The 21,510-nt window shown below is 37.9% G+C and overlaps 2 protein-coding genes across 9 annotated transcripts in view; both read left to right on the top strand.

Moving 5' to 3' along the window:
- tiam1a (TIAM Rac1 associated GEF 1a) overlaps positions 1–2,856 on the top strand; it is a 60,596-nt gene extending 57,740 nt beyond the window's left edge. For 2 of the 3 annotated variants that reach the window (XM_026941745.3, XM_026941746.3), the window contains 3 exons: positions 39–126; positions 769–938; positions 1,023–2,856. In XM_026941745.3, the coding sequence (XP_026797546.1) occupies positions 39–126; positions 769–938; positions 1,023–1,570 (806 nt within the window). In that variant the 3' untranslated portion in view covers positions 1,571–2,856. The remainder of the gene's footprint in view (positions 1–38; positions 127–768; positions 939–1,022) is intronic. The other variant, XM_034312503.2, reaches the window with a different exon arrangement.
- Positions 2,857–5,728: 2,872 nt separating this feature from the next.
- Positions 5,729–21,510, top strand: part of grik1a (glutamate receptor, ionotropic, kainate 1a) — a 57,863-nt gene continuing 42,081 nt past the window's right edge. For 3 of the 6 annotated variants that reach the window (XM_034312910.2, XM_034312911.2, XM_053241505.1), the window contains exon 1: positions 5,729–6,086. In XM_034312910.2, the coding sequence (XP_034168801.1) occupies positions 6,002–6,086 (85 nt within the window). In that variant the 5' untranslated portion in view covers positions 5,729–6,001. The remainder of the gene's footprint in view (positions 6,087–21,510) is intronic. The other 3 variants (XM_026941998.3, XM_026941999.3, XM_034312912.2) reach the window with 1 other exon arrangement.

Consider the following 21,510-nt stretch of genomic DNA (forward strand, 5'->3'; position numbering starts at 1 on the left):
TGGTAAACAAATGTAATTATTTGTCTATGTTTGTCAAGATTCAGATGGAACAGCTGTGTGCGAGATAGTTCACATAAAGTCAGAGTCTGAAGGGAGGCCAGAGAGGTCTTTCCATCTATGCTGCAGGTAAATCCGCAACCATGTGACCTCATATATGGGTTTACTAGTACATAACTAATAGATGATTAATAGTACTAGCAGTGACAGCTGGGCGTGATATTAGATAGCTAAAATCTAATATCTACAGGAGCATTTCACTCTGTGTAATCACCTAATATGAATGTCACTGTCACAGGGTGCATGGATCTAGAAAGACTCACTTCTTTATACCATTCTGTGTGTTCTTCTTATGACCACTGGTGGTGCTGTTGCACTTGGTTCCACAAAAATCCCAAATAATCTTCCTTAAGACATTTATTAAAGGCACATAATTTGATGTGGATGCCAAAAAAGGCACAAAAAAAAACAGTCCTAGTTATGGCTTTTGCTCTTTCAAAGACATTCCTAATTACAGTGAAAAACAGTGATTATGTTTTTTCAGAAATATCCATTAATTGTGAGTAGTTCTTAATCATAACAGTTAGTTAATCTGTAATAATTAGTTAATCTTGAGCATAAAACTTAAAGCAAATTGTTTCAAATAGTTATTTGCATGGTACGATCATTATGGGCTACATATATTATTATATGGCCCACGATATTAATACCAGCTGTGACATCTCTACAAAAAAACAAACATGTATTGACCCCTTCTATTTTCTGTCCCAGCTCCTCTGAAAGTAAGAGGGACTTCCTGAAAACAGTGCACTCTGTCCTAAGGGACAAACAGCGTCGGCAGCTGTTAAAGACAGAGAGTTTGCCTCTTAATCAGCAGTACATTCCATTTGGAGGGAAACGCTTTTTCGCACTGAAAGGAGTCAGGCCCATGAACAGAGCAGGTAAACCTCCATCTCCTTTCTTCTACTTATCAAGCCAAGAAACTTCAGTGCAACTGTCTGACAGTATTTCACTTCTTCATTCAGTTTCAACTCCACCTGGAAACCTCGGCCGAAAAAGACTTGTACGCAACCGCTTCACCATCAACACCGACATTGTTTTTGACAACTGCTCCAGCCAGGACTCCACAGATTTTCCTCAGAGACATCATCCCTTGCCATCCCAGAATAATCACCAGGCTGATGGAGACACCAACCACTGGGTGGAGGAGCAGTTTGACCTGCAGCTGTATGACAGACAGACGGACGTAAAGGAGACAGACATCCTCAGCGATGATGATGAATACTGCGAGTCTGTCAAGGGTTCCTCAGCTGAGCCCAGCCTGGAAGAGTCTTTCGAAGCTCTTATTGCTGAAGTAGAGGAGGAGCAGAAGGAGGAGGACAAAAAGGAGGAAGACAGTGCTTCCAACAGAGGTTCAAAGACCAAGCTCCCAGAAAATTCCCTTGGCCAACTAAGGTTGACCCCGCTACGCAAGCAGTGTGCTGTAGAGGGCGATGTGGCTCAGAAGGAGGTGGAGGTTATCTGGGTTCGCAGAGATGATTTTAACAGTGGCTGTGGCACTGATATCTTCTGAAGTCAATGGTGAAAGTACAAGAGAGTGAAAACATAGGTGCATACAGACATGTGAGCCAGTTTTCTATCAGTTGACAATAAGTTTAAAGAAGCAATGTGGGTCAGTATCAATGGCTCTTCAAATCCCTGCACACCTCGTTTGGATGTAGTGACAATTAAATTCTTAAGCAGTGCATCGGGACTGTATGAACTGACTTAAGACGCTAAAAAACATCTGGATGGGATCTCACAGTGATGTGGACTTCATATAAGCGTTCATCTGGGACCTACTGCACAATCACATGTCTATAGATCCTACACATACTGACATGCTGCATGATGTGCACTCATATCCTGTAGGCAGCTACACTTCCTTTCCAAACCTCGTTGCCAAAATGATTATTTTTGTAAAAATGCTAGGAACGTGGGTCTGTCCTGTTTTTATAGCTTTTGACCGCTGTTCTATACTCAAGGGCTGTGTGTGTTCGTGATGTCCAGGGACCCTTGGCTAAACTCAAGCCTTATCTTACTCAACAGCACCACACAGATCACTTTGTCCAGAGCACAAAAGCATAATTTTGCAATTACGTTCCTCTGAAAGTCACTGTTTACTATTTAGCATTTCTCAGCGACATCCTTGTTCCTTCCTTGCCTATTGGTTTTACAGTATACCCTCCAGTCCAGTATTACGCAGCCCTGTTCACTGAAGGGATGTTTTAAATTATTATGATGGATCCTGCTGTACTTGAATTTTCTATCACGGTTGTTTTGGAAAGGTGTAATGCCCTGATCTTTTAGCCCTGCACACTGCAATAACGTGAGTGCTTTTGGTTCAAGGTACCAAACTCATCACAATTTCTCCTTTATATGGTATACTACTGAATTACATCCCCACTCAAAGTCAACTCTGACACACTGTATAATATAACATCACCAGTCACACTTGTAATATAGTGAACTACACTTGAAAAGGTTGAAAGCAGTGAATTTGAATTTAATCATGTGAAATATAAGGCTTTGATGAATTTGGACCTTTTGTTGTATTTTATACAATGGTTACTGAGATCATGGTGGACATAGCATATTACTGAAAGAGAAGTTATATTTTTAAAATTAATGTGGACAATGTGAAATGCAATCATTCACTGTATATGCGGTTATGAATCTTTTTGGCTGTGTTGTAAAAAAAAAAAAAAAAAACTTGTAAATATTCCTCAACTTTTACATTGTGCATTTTTGAAAAATGTATGCTCATAGTTTTGTGAACTATTATTATTGTGCTTCTTAAATAAAACTTCTTTATTTATATTGGCATTTTAAATATGGATTACTTGAGTAGGTCCATTATTGTTGAATGCAAAGAAAAACAACTTGCCTGATTAAGAAAGAAGAGAAAGAAAGAAAGAATAGATAGATAGATAGATAGATAGATAGATAGATAATTGATCTATTCAACATCAAGTTTAGATTTTAGTTTCAGTACAGTGAAAATTCTTTCTTTTAAAACTTCACTTAAAACACAGCTTCTTTTTCGTAGTGCTGTGTGTGAGGTGTTCATAAGTGGTGTGTTGAAATGTTCGTGTATGGTCAGGAAGTAGCAGCTGTATTTTGTAATCTACGTGTGTCAATAACTGAATATTAATGAATGCTGTGGGTCTGCTTATGGATGACAGGCAGCCTCAGCAAAATGGCCCTGAGCTATAGAGAACTAAAACAATTTATTCAAAATGTATTGACACAAGCAATTAAAATAATATAGCCATTTTAATGTAAAAAAAGGACTGAATAGAAGGATACAGGAATGGAAAGAAAGAAAGAAAGAAAGAAAGAAAGAAAGAAAGAAAGGACAACTAGTGATGGTAGAAACATGCAAGTCAGTTAAACATTGATTCTGAACCCTTGTATCCTGAAGCAGAGGTCTTGAAACAATTCGAATAGCTCTTCCTGTGGTTTATTAAATTTCAGTTCAGTTCATGGTGAATGTTCCAATCAGAATTTATTAATTGTACCTCTGCTGCTTTTTGGATATAATAAAATTTGGTAATGAGTTTTACTCCGGCAACTAAACAAAGTACTACAGGAACTATAAATGACATAAATAAATGTGCTTGACCTGATAGGAGTAGTACTTTATAGCCAACAAACGTCAAGTGACATGTCTTTTGCCCACACAGTTTACTGGATGAGTGACCAGCTGAGTCAGCACCACCCCAGTCTAGTCTCTGATGCATCCGTCTGCAGGACAAGCAAGGAGCAGAAGTTTGGGTTGATGATTACCAGTTGTGATGTTAGGGCATGTAGGATGGTGCAGGAGGGTCTACCACATTATAGGTCTTTTCTAATCAGGCTCTAGTTCAATCAGGTAGTTACCCTGTTCACACACCCTTACTAAAAATGATAATAAACTGATGAATAAAATCAGGTTTATCATGTGTGCCAGTTTGAGAAGTTCATATTTACACAAGAAATAAGTCCATATTGTAAATATTCACTAGATGGCGCCATTCTCCACCTCACAGTAAAAAGTGGTCCATTTAGCTCATCTTGATATCTCCTAGTAGTTAGTTGTCACTCTGCAGATTAGGTCTTCTCAGAAATTTCAGCCAAAACATCAAAAACAAGGACCCAAGCTAGATGAAATTAAAAGAGCTGTCTAATTTAATTGTTTGTCATTCAGCTAATGCTAAGATTTAGAGTTCATATTTTTAAAAAAATAATATTAACAGCTCATGAATGCTGATAATCTATTAATAACAACAGCATTGGTAACAAAACAGCAACAACAGTAACTAGTAGCAGTAATAGTATAAACACACTTACTTAGTATACAATATCACAATATTATTGCCAATAATTATTATGATCAAATTTAATGCCAGTCTCTGAAATTGACTTTCTTTTTACATGATTTATGGCTCAGTTTTTTTTTTTTTTTTTTTTTTTTTAGATCAAATCTGATCTTATCTGATCTGCTTTTTTTTTTTTTTTTGCTTTCTTTTCAGTATGTGAAAATATATCAATACTAATTTTACAGTCGTACCCCAGAGCATGCTGTGTTTTCACAATCTGTCCAAAAAAAGTGCAGCATGTGTTTAAGCCAGGGCTTCTCAAACTTTGCAGGATGAGATTTCCACTCTCAGAACACATTTTTATCAAACCTGTTGTATTATTAGATTGTTTACATTAATTTTAGGCCTGGTTGTTTTTGAGTTGTTGAGTTTTAGGATTAAAGCCTTTCAACTCAAGTGACCAGTCAAACTGTCAAAGTTAAGTCAAGGGAGTTTTATTGTCATTTCTCTATATAGCTTTTATATGAATGTCACAGCTGTAACCTAGCGAACTATAAAAACCTTTAATGATAAATATAATAGCTTTAATAATTGTGGGTTGAGTTTTCCACAAATATAACATAGCTATACAATAATATAAAGTTATAATATTTTATTTGTTTATTTATTGGCTTATTTAACAGGGACAGTGCACAATAACACATTAATAAACAATACTGTAAATGATACAGAATGTTACAGAGTCACCCTAAAACCAAAATATAGAACTGAAATTACAAAATTATTAAAATTATGTTATAACCATAAAAAAAAACACATTAACTGAATTCAAACAGAAGCACAGACATAAAAAGCATGCACAGTATATTAACTATATAAATACTAACACAATAAGAGCAAAACCACAATAAAACATGTTTAAAATATAAATATATAAATATTTGTGTGTGTATATATATATGTGTGTGTGTATAGTGTATATATATATATATATATATATATATATACACACATACATACATAGATAACACTGATATTATTAACATTAGATCAGTAATATCAATAGATTATTCAAACAATATCTGTATTTTTAATGATTTAAATTATATTGTATTGTATTTTTTAATGGTATTAATGGGTGTTAATGAACTCTAGGTAACTATGGTCATATTTTTTGCAGAAGAAGTCTCTACTTTGACACCTTTTCTCTCTTTCTCGCTCTCTCTCTCTCTCTCTCTCTCCCTCTCTCTCTCTCTCTCTCTCTCTCTATATATATATATATATATATATATATATATATATATATATATATATATATATAAAGTCTGTGCTTCATGGAGCCACACTGGGTTTAAACATGTTTGAACATGTAGTAGTGAACGCTGCACGATGCACGCGCGCTTCAGCACAGGTGTTGTTAATGCAGAACTGACAGCTGAGATTTGGAAACTAAGCTCAGCAAACAGACAGCAGGCAAAACAAAAAAACAAAAAATGTCCTAGTTTTGACGTTCGAGTCGGAAAACAGGGCTTCGTGTTGTCAGTTGTCACTGAGGTCCTGTATGAATGGAAGCGGGGGAAAGAGCGGGGAAGCGGATATGCGAGTGAATTTGAGTCGACAGCGTCTTCACTAGACGCTACCAGGTCAGTTTCCATCCCGGAGTCATGGAGGAACGAGCCAGGCTGCTGCTCTCGCTCTTCTTCATCCTGCTCAAGTTGTGCCTCAGTGAGCACCAGGTCCTCCGAATCGGTATGTTTCAGGACAGAATGGGCTGTGTGTGTGTGTGTGTGTGTGTGTGAATCTTTGTTTTTGTGTTCAGACATCGGCAGGTGTTCTCTGCTCATTGTAATGTTAACTTATCTTTATAAGCAGCTCTCTGGAAAGTGTTTTTCTTTTCCCTCAGTTTCTGCTCAGAAAGTTAATATGTAAGTTGTGAGAAAACAAGTGTTTTTGTCGAGCTTGTATACATCCTAAAGAGATAAACATGCTCTCTGGACCTAAACTTTTAACAATAGTCTTTGCTGGTGAGCCAAAAGTGAAAAGGTGTCAAAGTAGAGACTTATTGTGCAAAAAATATGACCATAGTTCCCTAGAGTTCATTCACACCTATTAATACCATAAAAAATACAATACACTATCATTTAAATCTTTAAAAAAATACAGATATTGTTTGAAAGATCTATTGATATTACTGATCTAGTGTTAATAATATCAGTGTTATGGATGTAAACTAAATCAGAAATTTCTTGAGGCAAATTAACTAGTCATAAAGCCTTTCTCATTTAAATTCTTCTCTAACCTCATGTACAAGCCAAACAGCCGGATTATTGATCCTCGCCTGACTCGCTGACCTGAGACTGCTGTGTTTGGTTTGCCATGCACTGTTGCCAGATCTCTTTTCAGGTAAAAGTAGTAGGGCTGTAACAATGTTGTTCTTCTTCTTTCGGCTGATTCTGTTAGGGGTCACCACCTTGGGTCACTGGTCCGCATATTTTGATTTGGCACAGTTTTTATGTCAGATGCCCTTCCTGACGCAACCTTCCCGGCTTGGGACCGGCACTGGGAGTGCACTGTTTTGTGGCTGGGGTTGGTTCCCTGGCCGGGAATTGAACCTGGGCCATGGCAGTGAGAGCACCGTGGTCTAACCACTAGTCCTCCAGCAACCTAGTAGGGCTGTAACAATACTGTATTAAATCGTTTTGTTTGAAAGCTCATGATTCGATACATCCACATATCGAACAATACATTCAACACGCCACCTAATAAAGTAGGCTGTTCGTCATACAACAGCCTCCCGCTTATTGGGTGAGGTGTAATAAACATTTAAACTTTATCAACTTTATATTCGACTAAAGGTTATAACGTCCATAATTTTGTAATTTTTCCAACCTCAAAATAAAGAAAATGCCTACTACGAAACTCTGGAAGTTCTCCTCAACTCTGAGCTCAGCAAGTGACGTCAGATTAACACAGCATCAGAAGTAAACTTCTAAACTGTTGTAAATCAGGAGCCCAGGGGTAGAAATGACATTGTTAATTTGAACATTAAACAGGCTAAAGTTAACTGATCATATAGTATGGTGGTGCAGCGCATAGCATTGCCACCTCACAGCTCTGTGGTCCATGGATCGATCTTGAGCTCGGACTACTGTCTGTGCAAAGCTTCCCATGTTGTCCACACAGGTTTCCTCTGGGTTTCGTCCTAAAAAAAAAAAACATGCTAGTGAGTGGATTGACTACTCTAAATTTTTCATAGGGGTTTGTGTGTGTGTGTGTGTGTGTGCGGTGCCCTGCAATGGACTGGTGTCCCATCCAGTGTGTGTTCCTACATCACGTTTGTTGTTCCCAGGATAGGTTTAGGATTCACCACAACCCTGACCAGGATAATGCAGTTAAGGAAGATGAATGAATAAACTTAACTCATCTCTTTACACTATGCAATTTCTATACTACTATACTACATATACTATCATATAAATGTGTGACTCTTCACATAGTCAGATTTTGTCATTTTCTAGTGCTGAAAACTATGGGTTTTCCTGAACAGAAATAAGTTTGTGTTTTGCATGTATCTCAACCAGCATTTTCAATCTCGCTATTCAAAAAGTGAAAAACAAAATATTTGCAGTTAAAGGGGGAAAAAATCATTTAAAGATTCCACTCCAATTCTAATGAGACACACCGACACACTGATTGTCTAAAAGCAACTACTATTTATTACAGTTAAATGAATATGCAGTAAATAAGATATACACATTATAGCTAAAATTTTGTAATTATTATACACTATATGGCCAAAAGTTTGTGGACACCTGACCATCACACTCATATGTGAGTCTTCCCCAAACTGTTGCTACAACGTTGAAAGCACATAATTGTATAGGATCTCTGTATGCTGTAGCATCACCATTTCCCTTTATTGGAACTAAGGGCCCCAAAACCTGTTTGAACATGACAATGCCCCTGTGCACAAAGCGAGCTCCATGAAGAACTCGAGTGTCCTGCACAGAGCCCTGACCTTAACCCCACTGAACGCCTTTGAGATGAATGGGAACATTGACTTCATCCCAGGCCTCCTCATTCAACATCAGTGCCTGACCTCACTAATGTGCTTGTGGCTGAATGGGTACAAATTCCCACAGCCACGCTCCAAAATCTAGTGGAAAGCCTTCCCAGAAGAGTGGAGGCTATTATAACGGGGGAGGCTAAATCTGGAATGGTATGTTCAAAAAGCACATATTGGTGTGATGATCAGGTGTCCACAAACTTTTGACCATATAATGTCATTAGGGCTGGGCCATACTGCAAAAAAATAAAATCTCAATATTTTTTTTTCAAATTTACAATTCTCAGTTATGATTTTTTTTTTTTTAGTTTCTTACATAATGAAACAGAAAAAGGACAATTTAATTCAAACTGTTTTTTTATTAGAATGGATTTGTAGATGTACAAAAATAATAACAAACAACACCATATATAGCAAACAAATAGTACAAACAAAATATCTTTTAAATATCCTTTCAAGGGACTTTGCAAGCATGGGTTGTGTAAGCACAACAAAACTTTCTTTCTCACTTTCAAGAAGGAGAACTTTGAACAAGGACCTCCTTACAATTCAGTTAAGGAAAAGTGCAAAATATGAAAACCAGACACATAAGGCAGTTCTTTACAGGTTTCTTGAAAGAAACACAAGCCTGTCTAGCGTTTCAGGCTTGAGGGATGCCCTCTGATGGGTAACAATGTTCCCAGCCGCACTGAAAACTTGCTCAGAAAGGGGCACTGGTTGCAGGTATACAGAGGTGTTTCTTTGCAAGGTTGCTTAGTCTGGGGAAGTCTGTTTCGTGCAGTTTCCACCAATGAAGTGGGTCCGTATCAGGGTCTGTGTCAGGGGACATCAATGTAAACTGTCAGCTCAGCTTTGATTTTGTCCTCTTGTGACTGGGGAGTAGATGGTGATGGCACAGTCTTCTTCACAAAGCTTGCTAATGACGTCTTCTTCTTAGGCGCAACTTCAGCTTCGTCTTGTTGGTTGCATGGTTGCTTGCTTGCTGCTTGTATCTTAACAGTTGTGTCAGGCTGATTTGTATTTTTGTCAGTTAAGAGAGATATCAACTCTGTAAGTTTGATTCCCTCCACCTTCTCTTGTTCTGTGTAAGATGTCTGGAACCAGGGATCCATGAGAGAGCTAATAGACAGGAGTTCATCTGTGGCAGTGCCACTGTATTTACTGTTGAGTTTCTGAAGTGTGGGGCATTTAGTGTGTTTTGTGAGCTCGGTTTCATCCTCCTTTGATTGTAGAATGCTGTTGACGAGATGGAGCACAGGTTTAAGGTAGGACACACTCACATCCTCTACACCTGACAATGCGTCAGTGCACTCTTGTAGTGGACTTACAGCTTTATTCACTGACTCTAAGACTCTAAGACATCTATGTCTTGCCACGTAGGTACTAGCTGCCGAGACGTCTTATCTGAACCCAGAACCTGGGCTATGGCTTTCTCCTGCTCAAAAACCATGTATCATTTTTGTCTGGAATCCCACCTGGGCATGGACTCAGTAATGAGCTGATGAGTGGGTAGGCCAAGCTCAGCCTGAGCTGAAGCCAAATCTCTTCTTCTCTTCCAGCTGAAGGAAAAGGCACTCACAACTTTCTTGGACTCCCCAAATGCACGGTCAACTCGTGGATCTTTCACACCATTTTCTGTTAAATTAAGAGAAAAAAACAGTTTAATGTAACAGAGATTATATTCAAACTTCATAACAGTATCATTTTCAAACAACTTTTTTTTTTGGACAAAAAATCAACTACTTTGCTAATGCATATGAAAAACACCAAAAAGAGCTCTCTCTCTCTCTCTCTCCCTCTCTCTCTCTCTCACACACACACACACACACACACACACACACACACACACACACACAATTACTGAAGCTGTTTTATATTTAAATAGTTGAAATAAATTTCAATTCAAATCTTTTTTTTTCTGTGAAATTCAACATTAGAAAATAATACATAAATGAACTATAACTTACTAATGGCACTGTGGAGTCTCTGTCTGAAGCACTGGAGATGACTCCACTCGTTCAGCTTCAAAAAGCTTTCATCAAGTTACTTCCACTGTCAGTAGTCACACAGACTTGTCTGTTTTTCCTAAGCTTCCAAGATGCCAAGCCGTCTTTAAGCCCTTGGATTATTACTTCGCCAGTGTGGTCATCAGGGAAATAGCATGTCTGGAGGCAAACACTTTGCAATGTCCAGTCTTCGCTGATGTAGTGAACTGTTAGACTCATCTGGGCTGAACGGTATGGCTGCTCCAAAGGTCTGTCATGGTAGCACAAATCAGTGCTCTCTCCAACTTATTCGCTTCTTTTTCACATGTAGCAGTACACAGACACGGCAATGCTATATCTGCAAAGTGTTTGCAGCTAGGCAGCTCATACCTGGGATCATCTGTTTGCGGCAACTTAACGGACTCTTCTTTCTCGACAGACTAAAAGGGAACCATGTCTTTCGGAATAGGACATGCCACAGCAACAGTATTTTCTTTCCACTGAGGGCTCTTTTTGTCATATATCACAGCACTGAAAAATGATGCAGCTAATGTTAGTTGTCTTTTAGTGACAGCTTTGGGTGTAGGAGGACAGCTTGTATTTTCATCCCTTTGTTTCACACATTGTTCCCATTCCACCGGGTGTTTGTGTTGTAAATGCTAGAATAAATTTGTCGTGCTGCTTCTTTTAGTTGCAACTGACCTTAGACGCAATTTACACTTTACACGAATTTGTTCAACATCTGACTTTTCAAATCCATACCAGTTCCATATCACTGAAGTAATGTTTCCACCTTTCTTTGATACGAGCTCATTACACTGTGAAGTGCTGCCTGTCTCCATATTGGTGTTTTTTTTTCTTTTCCCTTTTTTTTGTCTACGTGTGTGACTGCTTGAGGGTGGAGCATAGGTCTGTGGGAGACTGCATTTTTATTTTGTGCATTTTTATGCATATTATTTGAAAATCATTTTAATTTAAAATAAAATTTGTGATATGTAAACATGTACAATCTCGATTATCACATTTGAAAATTGTGTTAAAACAGTAATTCAAATTAACCAAATTAATCGTGAAAATCATCCAGCATTAAGTGCAGTTATAATGTAAATATGCTAAACACTTTATCAATGAACGATACACTTACAATGGGAAATGTGTAATCACTTTGAATATCAGCACACATTACCATCCACATCAGTTACTCTAGTCCTGTCACCTGAGGTAAAGGTCATTTACAGCAAAATGTTCACTGGAGGCTCTTAAATTGTTTGCTAATGCTGTGAGTTCTGGTGGCTACATCTCCCATGTCTATCAGGTCATTTAAGCATTTTAAATCTTTATCCACTGTCATCTCCACATAGGATGCAAGCATTCTTATCTGTTTCTGTGTTGTGGACATTTTGACAGCTTGTATCTGATTAAAAGCTTGATTGATTAGGCTTATGTTCATTTCACTACGGCACATAACCTACAAATTGGTCAAAGCATGATATCCACTGTGTGAGGAAAGCACACTTCCACATCCACTGTGGTTGTTTAACTCACCCAAACTTCTTACCCAAAATGATCTATGCGGAAAGCCTAGGTACAAAGTAAATAAAAACATTTCCACATGTTTTTGGTGAAATATATTTGTGGTTTCTTAAAGTTGGGTTGTCAGCGTATTTTCTAGGCGGAAAAAAATTCTCATAATTTTTGGCTGTTTTGCAGAATTGAGCCACAGTGACATCCGAGGGGTTTCCCATGCAGTCTCACATATATCAAGCTCCGTCCATGTGGTATTATGTAATATGTAAATAATGACATTAGTCTACTTCAGGTGCTTTTGTTTTGTGCATCATCGTGCATCATCATGTATCATCATGCTGCTATAAAAGACATGCAGTGCTACGAATATCATATCATGTCATGTTTGTACTTTTATAGTGGAAAACAGTTTCACCCGGTTTTAACATTTGTGCTATAGATTGAACTTCTGTCTTTCTGAAATGTGATTTCATTCTATGGTGCTTGTCAGTGCATCGGGCCTGCAATGTTTACTTTACATTCAGGTGCTGAGAAGTGAATATTGTGCAGCAGAGTTGTGCATTCATTCGGTCTGTTACTTGGGTTCATTTTCATCAAAAGAAAACTGAGTTTAATTATAATATTATGATATTTCTTTTTATTTGTGATAACAACTGGCTGAAACCAGACCCATGTGTAGCAAGATAGGGTGCAAAGAAACAATAGATGTAGCGCTGCCACTTTCACCAACGACTTTAGCAGTGTGCTACACTGTACACAGAAATAGAGGCCTATGTCATCTTCCATGTTTTTGCTGTTAGTTAATTAAAAGGCTCCCAAAGGAATTCTGACCAATCCCTCCTGCTCATGCATAAGGTTTGACCAATCCCGACCCACTTCCACAAAAAAGTTTGACCAATCCCGACCCACTTCCACATAAAGTTTGACCAATCCTGACCCACTTCCACAAAAAAGTTTGACCAATCCCAATTGCAGTTATTTTTGTTTGTACCTGCCTACAATATTTTATACTGAACTTAGTTGGTTCTATTTTCCCAAAATATAAAGAAATAAGTAATTTAAACCACAGCAACCCTTACCAGGATAAAGCGGTTACTAAAGCAGCACTATGCAGCATCCAGTACTTTCCCAACATGGCCTTTCTTTGTTTCGGGAGCTCCCGCCCACATGAGAATATCACAGTGGGCCAACTCCAGCAAGTTTTTTTGTTTGGTCTCACAGGATCCCAGTCCCAATACATGCGTCTGCTGTACTGCAGGATGATATTTCCTCCATAGCCGTCAGCACAGATTGGTACTAACTGACCCTATGTTCACACTAGCAGAAGACAAGCCAGTGATGTCACTCGCAGTTTTGCTCTTGTGGGCGTTTAGTGAGCACAACTCTTGTTGCTTGTGTGTGCGTGTGTGCATTGTCCAGCTATTTTAAGTTCTGGTGTGGGATGGCAGCAGCCAAAATATATAGTCTCTACTGTAAAATACAGAGCATGGGCACAACAATGGAAACAATATATTAATATCAACGGCCTAATAATAACTAGGGCCGCTCTTTGCCTCAAGATCATCTCTAATGCTTTTTGGACTGCTGGCATATAAGTGCTGAATGTTTTGTGGTGGGATATTTGACCATTGTTCAAGAAGAAAATCTTCCAGTTCTTTCGGAGATGAAGGAGGTGGATATCTACTTTGTGCTCTGTGCTCTTGAACTTTTCATAAAGGTTCATTCGTTCAGCTTCAGTAACTGCTCTATCCTGGTCAGGGTCACGATAGAGCCAGAGCCTATCAGTGATGTTTAAATCTGGTGATTGGGGAGACGGCACTTGACTTCATCACGGTTTCTAGCAGTCTATGAAAGCATTATTATCCTGCCTGTAAAATTGCTTGTCTTCTAAAACTGTCTCACATTTTATAGCTGTCATAAGACTCAAAGCAATCATTAGACCTGATGATTTCCACGGGCTGTGCATACCATTGTATGTCTTCCACCGTACTTATTAGTTGGCAGCTGACACTGTGGGTTGAAGGCATCGTTTGGCTTCCTCCAAATATAAATCCATTCAGGATGTAGGAAGTGATGAAAGTTGACTCATCAGACCATACTAGTTTTTTTTACTTGTTCAGGGGTCAAGGCTTTGTGCTCCTTACACCAAGTTATTCATTTTCACATATTGGTCTTTGATACCAGAAAGTTTCTGATTTCCAGTCTGCCATGAATTCCAGCTTTGTGAAGCTCCAGCATGCAGTTTTATGCTGAGACTGGGTGACAGAGGTGGTGCTCTGCCATCATTTTTTCCCTATTCTCCTTAAAACATGTATTAATTTTTCAGTTTTTCTGCTTTTATGAGCCAAAAAAATTTTGTTTATCACATGGATTTGAAAGACCCACAGCTGATGTCTCCAGTGGGTAAAAATGGTAAAATCAAGGTTGCTGTAGCTTGGATTTTTGGCACCGTGAGTTTCTCGATGATCGTACCACATGCATGAAAATGTTTGCTACTTCTTTTTGATCACGTGCACCGTGTGTCAACACTTAATGCTGAAATCATAAACCAGAGATTATGGTAGTGGGAACACTCCTTTCTGCAAGCTCACAGCCATATGTATATCAGGTTTGCAACAAGTAATGTTGTACAGCAGCAACATCAGTAGTTTCTCATTTATACTGGTATACTGTTCTTCACTAATTTAACAACCTCCTAACATCATGTTCGTATCGTAGGTCTGCATTCTTTCAGGTTTGTCTTGCATCTTGTTTTTCACTTTTGTGTGAAAGCTGGATCAATTCTTGATGCAGGCTTTGACTTTAATGAAAGAATAAAAAGGTCCAGTTGTCTAGACATACTACTACTTCACAAATAAAAATGACCTGGATGACTACATAGACATTTATAGCTGTGTCTAAGAAAAGCCTTGCCTGTGTCTAACGTCTGCCAGTGCCATTCAGAAAATCCCCAAATCAGTTTTAAGAACCTCCATTAATCCTCTTTTCTGTCCAAAGCTTGATTTGAGCCTCCTCTCCCAAACACTCGACTTGATTTGGACTAAAGGGCTTGACATATTGCTTGTGTGGCCTAGTTTTGTCCCTGCTGTGCCCTCACTTCTTTAGTAAACCCATCCACGTTTGTCCCTTTTTTCTGTTCTGTTCAAACCCTTTAACTGTGTAGGGGGCTGATTCCGAACAATTTGAATACTTGAGTATTCTTTTCTGTATTTAGTATTCAGAAGCTTCACCTTACCTTCTCCTTATCTTCCTACTCCCACCTTGTAGGCAAAGAAATGACCATTTCCCCACCATGTGTAGTGCAATATGTTCATCCAAATGCCAGTAACGTCTGAGAAGACTGCCATGTGACCTTAATCATGCTAAAACAATTTTTTTTTTTTCAGCAAATTAAATGCGTTATTGCTTAAAAAGCTGTTGACAGGTGGAACAGAAAAATCAAAGGTATGATGTTGGGGGAATGAAGTCAGATGCACAATGTTAATAAATACAACACATATTTTTCCTGCCCGTTTTCTCCCCATTTTGGTCATTTGCCAATTTCCACCTGCTCTCCCTTATCATACGACAGCTACCAGCCAGGGAGGGTGAAGGCTAACACTTGCTGCCTCTGAGACACGTGAGGCCAACCAACCGCATCTTTTTAAACTAGTGCTCATGCTGCATTCTGCCCTCTTCTGCATGCATACACTCACAGACAACTACGATTGGCTAGTGATGCTCTGATTGACAGGGGAGAGAGAGTATGCCATCCCTCCCACCCGGAGAGCACTGCCAATTTTGCTAGACTTTAGACTCCTGTGGCATCATTGGGATGCAAACGCACAATCTCCCAACGTTAGAGGCAACGCTTTTCTGTTGTGCCATTCAGGAGCCCCAAATGACTGTGACTCACTTTTCCTCCAAAAATAAGTTCCTCAGAAAGTAAGGGGGCTGATATATTTATTATTATTATTATTATTATTATTATTATTATTATTTTAAGAATGGCTTATAAATTGCACTGGTGGATTGGGGTGGATATGAAAACATATCATGCTATGATATTTGATATATGATATGATACACAATATGGATCATGATATATAGATTTGCTAAATTAAAAATGCAATAAAACAGTAGCATTAAAAGTAAACCTTTAAAAATAAGTTGAATAAATAATTAATTTATTCATTCATTTGTTTATTTGTTTATTTATTTACTGATCTGTTTGTTTTTTATTTTCATTTTCAATTATACTTTTATTTAATGCATACAAAAATAAATTAACACTGATTTTTTTTTTTTTTACAATTTTAAAGACTCAAAACAGTAGAAAACTAACATTTTATTATTTATTATTTAAAGAAGAAACATTATGTAAAAAGTTATAAAACAATATCACAACACTCACAATATCTTAGAAAAGAATATGACATAATTTATCATGCTGGTGATATTATGTCATTTCTCTCAGCCCTGCTGGTGAAGGCAGCATCTTGACTTATTTGTTTAGACTCATTTTTTATTGACTTAAAAAAAATTATTTCACTTCCCTGCCAGAATACACTATTAATACGTTGTCAGGGCCTCCTGGATATATTAGACTCCAGTAATGAGCAGACTTAAAAATCAATTGTAAACACCAACACATGTTCAAAGCCTATGAAATGAGGCTATGGCAGTTATGGCAATATTCACACCCAATCCACAGAATGTTTTATATTTGCATTAATATTCATTTTGTTTCTTTATATCTGTAAATTTGTTTGACATATTGGAGAGGCTGAGATATCTCCCAAGGTGTCCTCAATTATCATTCACTAATAACATTACTTTTCCACATATTCCTTTCCCACACTACACAGTAGTTGCAAAATGTGCACAAAATTCATAACAAATTTAGCACAGCATATTAAGGAATAATAGGTGCACACACCATACAATTGAAATAGCATTAGCTGATTAAAAAATTTGGCACCGTGGTACAGCAGGTAGTGGGTTTCTGTCTGGTTCACATCTTCTCACCATCTCTGGGTTCTCCGGTTCCCTTCCACCTCTTAATTGCCCCTAGCTGTGAGTGTGACCAGCGTCACATCCAGGGTGTATCTACCTGACCATGATAAAGTGCTTACTGAAGATGAGTGAATGATTCAACTGATGACTGACCACCAGTGACTTAATTCCACGCAAAAGCGGTCTTGTCACATTTCAAGAGAAATGACGGAAATTTCTTTTGTCTATTTTTTTGTCTTGTACTTTTGAGGCATCCTTCTTTTGGCATTGGAGAAGCCAAGCTTATTGTAGTGCATTAATAACACTTTGATTGCAGTTATTCACAACTCATGCAGCAATAATCCTGTTCGTCCTCAGACAGTGCAGAACACGAATCACAGAACAAATTTATCAGAGCATATTGACATTTATCAGTAAGATAAAGGCGCAGATCTAACATATTATTTCTTTTTATTTAGTTGATTTTGTTGTGTGGTTAACTCTTTACTGCCTGTTACTGAGTGTATTAAATAACGCTGCATTGTTATTCTGTTAGTCGTTAATTACTTTTTTATCCTCCTGGGAACAGAGTCAGCGGAGATAAATTGCTCGCTTTATCATGTAATAAGTGCTGAGTCAATAGAGTTGCTGTAGAGAAAAGTAGAGAAACTTTGAAATCATGAGTACTAATTAATATAGCGTGAGCATTAAATAATTCAGCTGGCCATCAGCAAGTTATATTGCTAACCTGCATTACTATATTATTAATAAAAGTGTGAGAAAGTAGGAAGAGCACCTTTCTGTAGCGATGCTATGAATAAATGAAACACCAGTAGCTTGAGGTGTACGGCGCAATTGTCTATCTTTTCTTACATAATATTTTATTTCCTCATTCTTCTTTATCCTTATGGTTTGCTTTATTGGCTTTCATTTGTAAAGCTGCTTTTCTACAATTACCAATCAGTATTACCCTGGATTCACCCTGCATTTATAAGGTGAATGTTGCGTCAAGGTTTGTGTCAAGCAACAGCGCACTTTATTTTTAATCTGTTTTGGTAACTACAGCATTTGATTATCAGTTATGAGCTAAAAGTTTCTGGCAAACTGTCGGGAAGAGTGTGCTAATACAAAGGCCTGGATGTAAAGCGCTGAAAAACAAGAAGAGCTCACACTGCTGAGCTTTGTTTGCTCTGCTCATTTTGTCCATAGTAATATGCCAGCTGTAATTACAAAACTGCTCACCTAGAAATGTGATATGAGGCGTGCAGCTCCAGGTTGTAGATTATGATTATAAAGTGCACAGTACATAAAAACTGTGGGATTCAGTGGGTTTCCTTTCAGTTCATGCTTCACTCATGAGTGAAAAAATAGACTCGGGGTGTAAAACAAGGGCGGGGTCATGCGCAAGCTGGAAACACGACACTAACACGGCCAGTGTGGACTGAAATGATTTTTTAAAATGAAACTTAATGAGGTCTGACGCAATGTGTATGGTGTGAATAGGGCTTTACACTCACCATGAAACACATTTCCTTTCACTGAGCTAATGTCATAATTTACTCATTCTCATGCAGTGTGCTGTGTATGAGTATGCATAAGTGCTATATAAATGAAGATTATTATTATAAAGTTTATTATTAATAAAGTTGATTATTATGATTATTATTATTATTATTAAATGACGTTTTCTGTTAGGAGAAGTTTATTTAATATTTTGGTAGTGCTTTGTAATATTCAGTAGGATTTCTAACATGAGACTTCTTTTGTCTTAACTTAAGAGTCAGTCGAGCCCTAAAATGTGATAAATTATGGATTTCAGCAAAGAAATTCATGTTTAAGAAGAGATTTTTTTGAGCCTGCCTACAAAAAAAGAATACAGCCATAGCATCAAAATAAATGGGAACTGGCGTGACTGTTATTGCAAACAGAGTGCGTAACGTTATACAGGTCTGTAGCCTGTTAAACTGTATTCAGTAGTTAGGCTAAAGAAAGATCATGAGAGACTTCTGAAATTTTCTTGCATTGTAGACTACATTTTCATGCTTGATCGTTCATTCAGATATAACCCTGATGGTATTTGACAACCAGTTAAAGTGCATTTGTCAACCAATTTCAGCGAAATACTAAAGCATAATTGAAACAGATGAACAGGCTAATGTTTGATTTGTGTAATAGTTTTCCGATCACTCATAAAGCTAGGTTTGAGCATCATACCTCATTTCTACTCTCTAGCCAATAGAAAGCAAACAGAAGCAGTGGATTCCCACTGCACCTTTCACTCTGAGGGCAAACTCTTCAGCCAGATCTTCAGATCTGGATTTTGTTTAATCCTTGTTTAATCCTTGTATCTCTGTAAAAAAAAAAAAAAAAAAAAATCTGGATTTTCATGAATTTTGACGAGTTGTTTGGCTAACATGCATATTGCTTTTTAACTGGCTCTAGTTATATTTAATTTTATATATCGTGAAGGAAACTAGTTAGTTCCAGTTTTCACTTACATCTTAACATATATAAACAGTTGTTCCCTCTTCAGAATCTCTCTTTCTCTCTCTCTCTCTCAAAGTTAATAAGACCGTAAAATGCAGCTTGTCATATTACAGAGAAACCAGAAAGTGCAGAGTAATCCTGAATACTTTCCTGCTGCAGAAAATTTTACTGACCGTTACAAAGCACTGACACCGGAGACTCCTTCCATAAATGGTAAATAAACATCTCTGTACAGAAAGCCTCACCATATCAAGTCTCACCATATCATTTCTCTTTGTTAAAACCAACATTTTTTTTTATCCGTTTATTATTAGATAGATTATGTGGAGCATCTGCCATAAAAGTCCCTGTGAATGAGCTGCTGCTATAGAAATGATAACATATTAGAACGAACGCATTAATATAAACATATCAATTGAATAACAGCTGTACTCTCAGGGTATTAATCAGGAGTCAGATGATACAGTGGGTACAGGCTCACGGAAACTGGACAGTCGAAGATTGGAAAAAGTCCAGATGTCGTTGATCCTGTGCCCACTATAGCCTTAGATTCAAGTTCCTGGCTATCAGGAGTGGAACCCGATGTGTTGTTGCTCATCCACCTTAAGGTATGCTGTGTTCTGAGATGCTTTTCTGCTCACCATGGTTGTAAAGAGTGGTTATTTGAGCTATCGTAGTGTTCCTGTCAGCTCAATCCAGTTTGGCCATTCGCATCTGACCTCTCTCGTCAACAAGATATTTCCACACACAACTACTGCTCATTGGATGTTTTTTTTTGTTTGTTTTTTTTGCAAAGATCCCTGGACATCAGCAGTTTGTGAAATACTCAGACCAGCCCATCTTGCACCAACAACCATGCCATGGTCACTGAGATCACATTTTATCTCCATTCTGTTGTTAGAAGTGAGCACTAACGGAAGCTCTTGACCTGTATCTGTATGGTTTTCTAAATTGCATGAATGAACAGGTGCATCAGTGTGCCTGTCTCTTCCTCAAAGACTAAACACTGAACACTTAAGCAGAGCCAAGTTTGTGTGGGTGGAATGCTCTATAAATTCTCTGGTATCCATGGAGACCGATGGAATATACCAATCAAAACAATTCAGTAAGCGTCATATGAAAGTCAGCCAATCTGGGGCAAAGAAAAACTTCACAATTTGGTTTGCGTAGAGTCCCGTTGTGAATACCAAGCTGAGTTCTTGTTCTGTCTCTGATATTTATATGAACAAAACAATAATCAAATGCATTGCGGATATGTTACTTGTCTGCTGCTCATTTTTTCAACATGAGTTTAGATAAATGTTGTAAGGCTGCTTCTCTTGCTCTTTCAGTAAGCTGTGACGTGCTCATGCTTTAAAATAATGATAATAAAAACAAAAAAATTTTAAAGTCGGCTTGTTGCAATTCTTACATAATTTCCCAGTGGCTAGATGTCACCTTTGCGCAACGCAATAAACTATGTGTGAATGTGTGAAAAAGAAAAAATAAAACAGCTCAACTGTCACGTAATATTCACCACACGGTCATTTTTATTAGACAAATGCACATCTCATATGAACTTATTTCTCACCACGAAGTAAAACCTTTTTTTAGCCATATTGTAGAAGTTTTGTCACATCAGCTCATTTACATCTTTCTTTTCTCATTAGATAATTATTAAGACACTTGGCAACAGACGGGAAATGCACGCACTTGCTGTTTTACTTTTAAGTGACACCCAAACACTGATGAGCAGCCAACACGAAAACCTACATTAACCTAAAATTAATATATTTATATAGCAATTGTTTGTTTGGGCCCACACAGTGGGTAGTGTTGCTGCCTCACAAGAGTGTCACCGCTCTAGGGTTCTCAATTCAATCCTGAGCTCAGGTGGGATGCCAGTCCATCTCTGAGCACCATGCACACACACACACACACACACACACACACACACACACACGCAAGCACAGACACCTTTAAATGCTCATTCACACCTCGGGGCAATTCAGTGTAGCCAAACCACTTATCGAAATGTTTTTTTGGGAGTTGGAAGGAAACTTGAGGAAACCCACAAGGAAAAGAACATGCGAGAATACATGCGAAACTCCACACAGAGCTTAGAACCGAACCGATGCCATCATGCCACCTCCGA

Source organism: Pangasianodon hypophthalmus, chromosome 17 (genome assembly GCF_027358585.1).
Source record: "Pangasianodon hypophthalmus isolate fPanHyp1 chromosome 17, fPanHyp1.pri, whole genome shotgun sequence".
Taxonomy (NCBI): Eukaryota; Metazoa; Chordata; class Actinopteri; order Siluriformes; family Pangasiidae; genus Pangasianodon; species Pangasianodon hypophthalmus.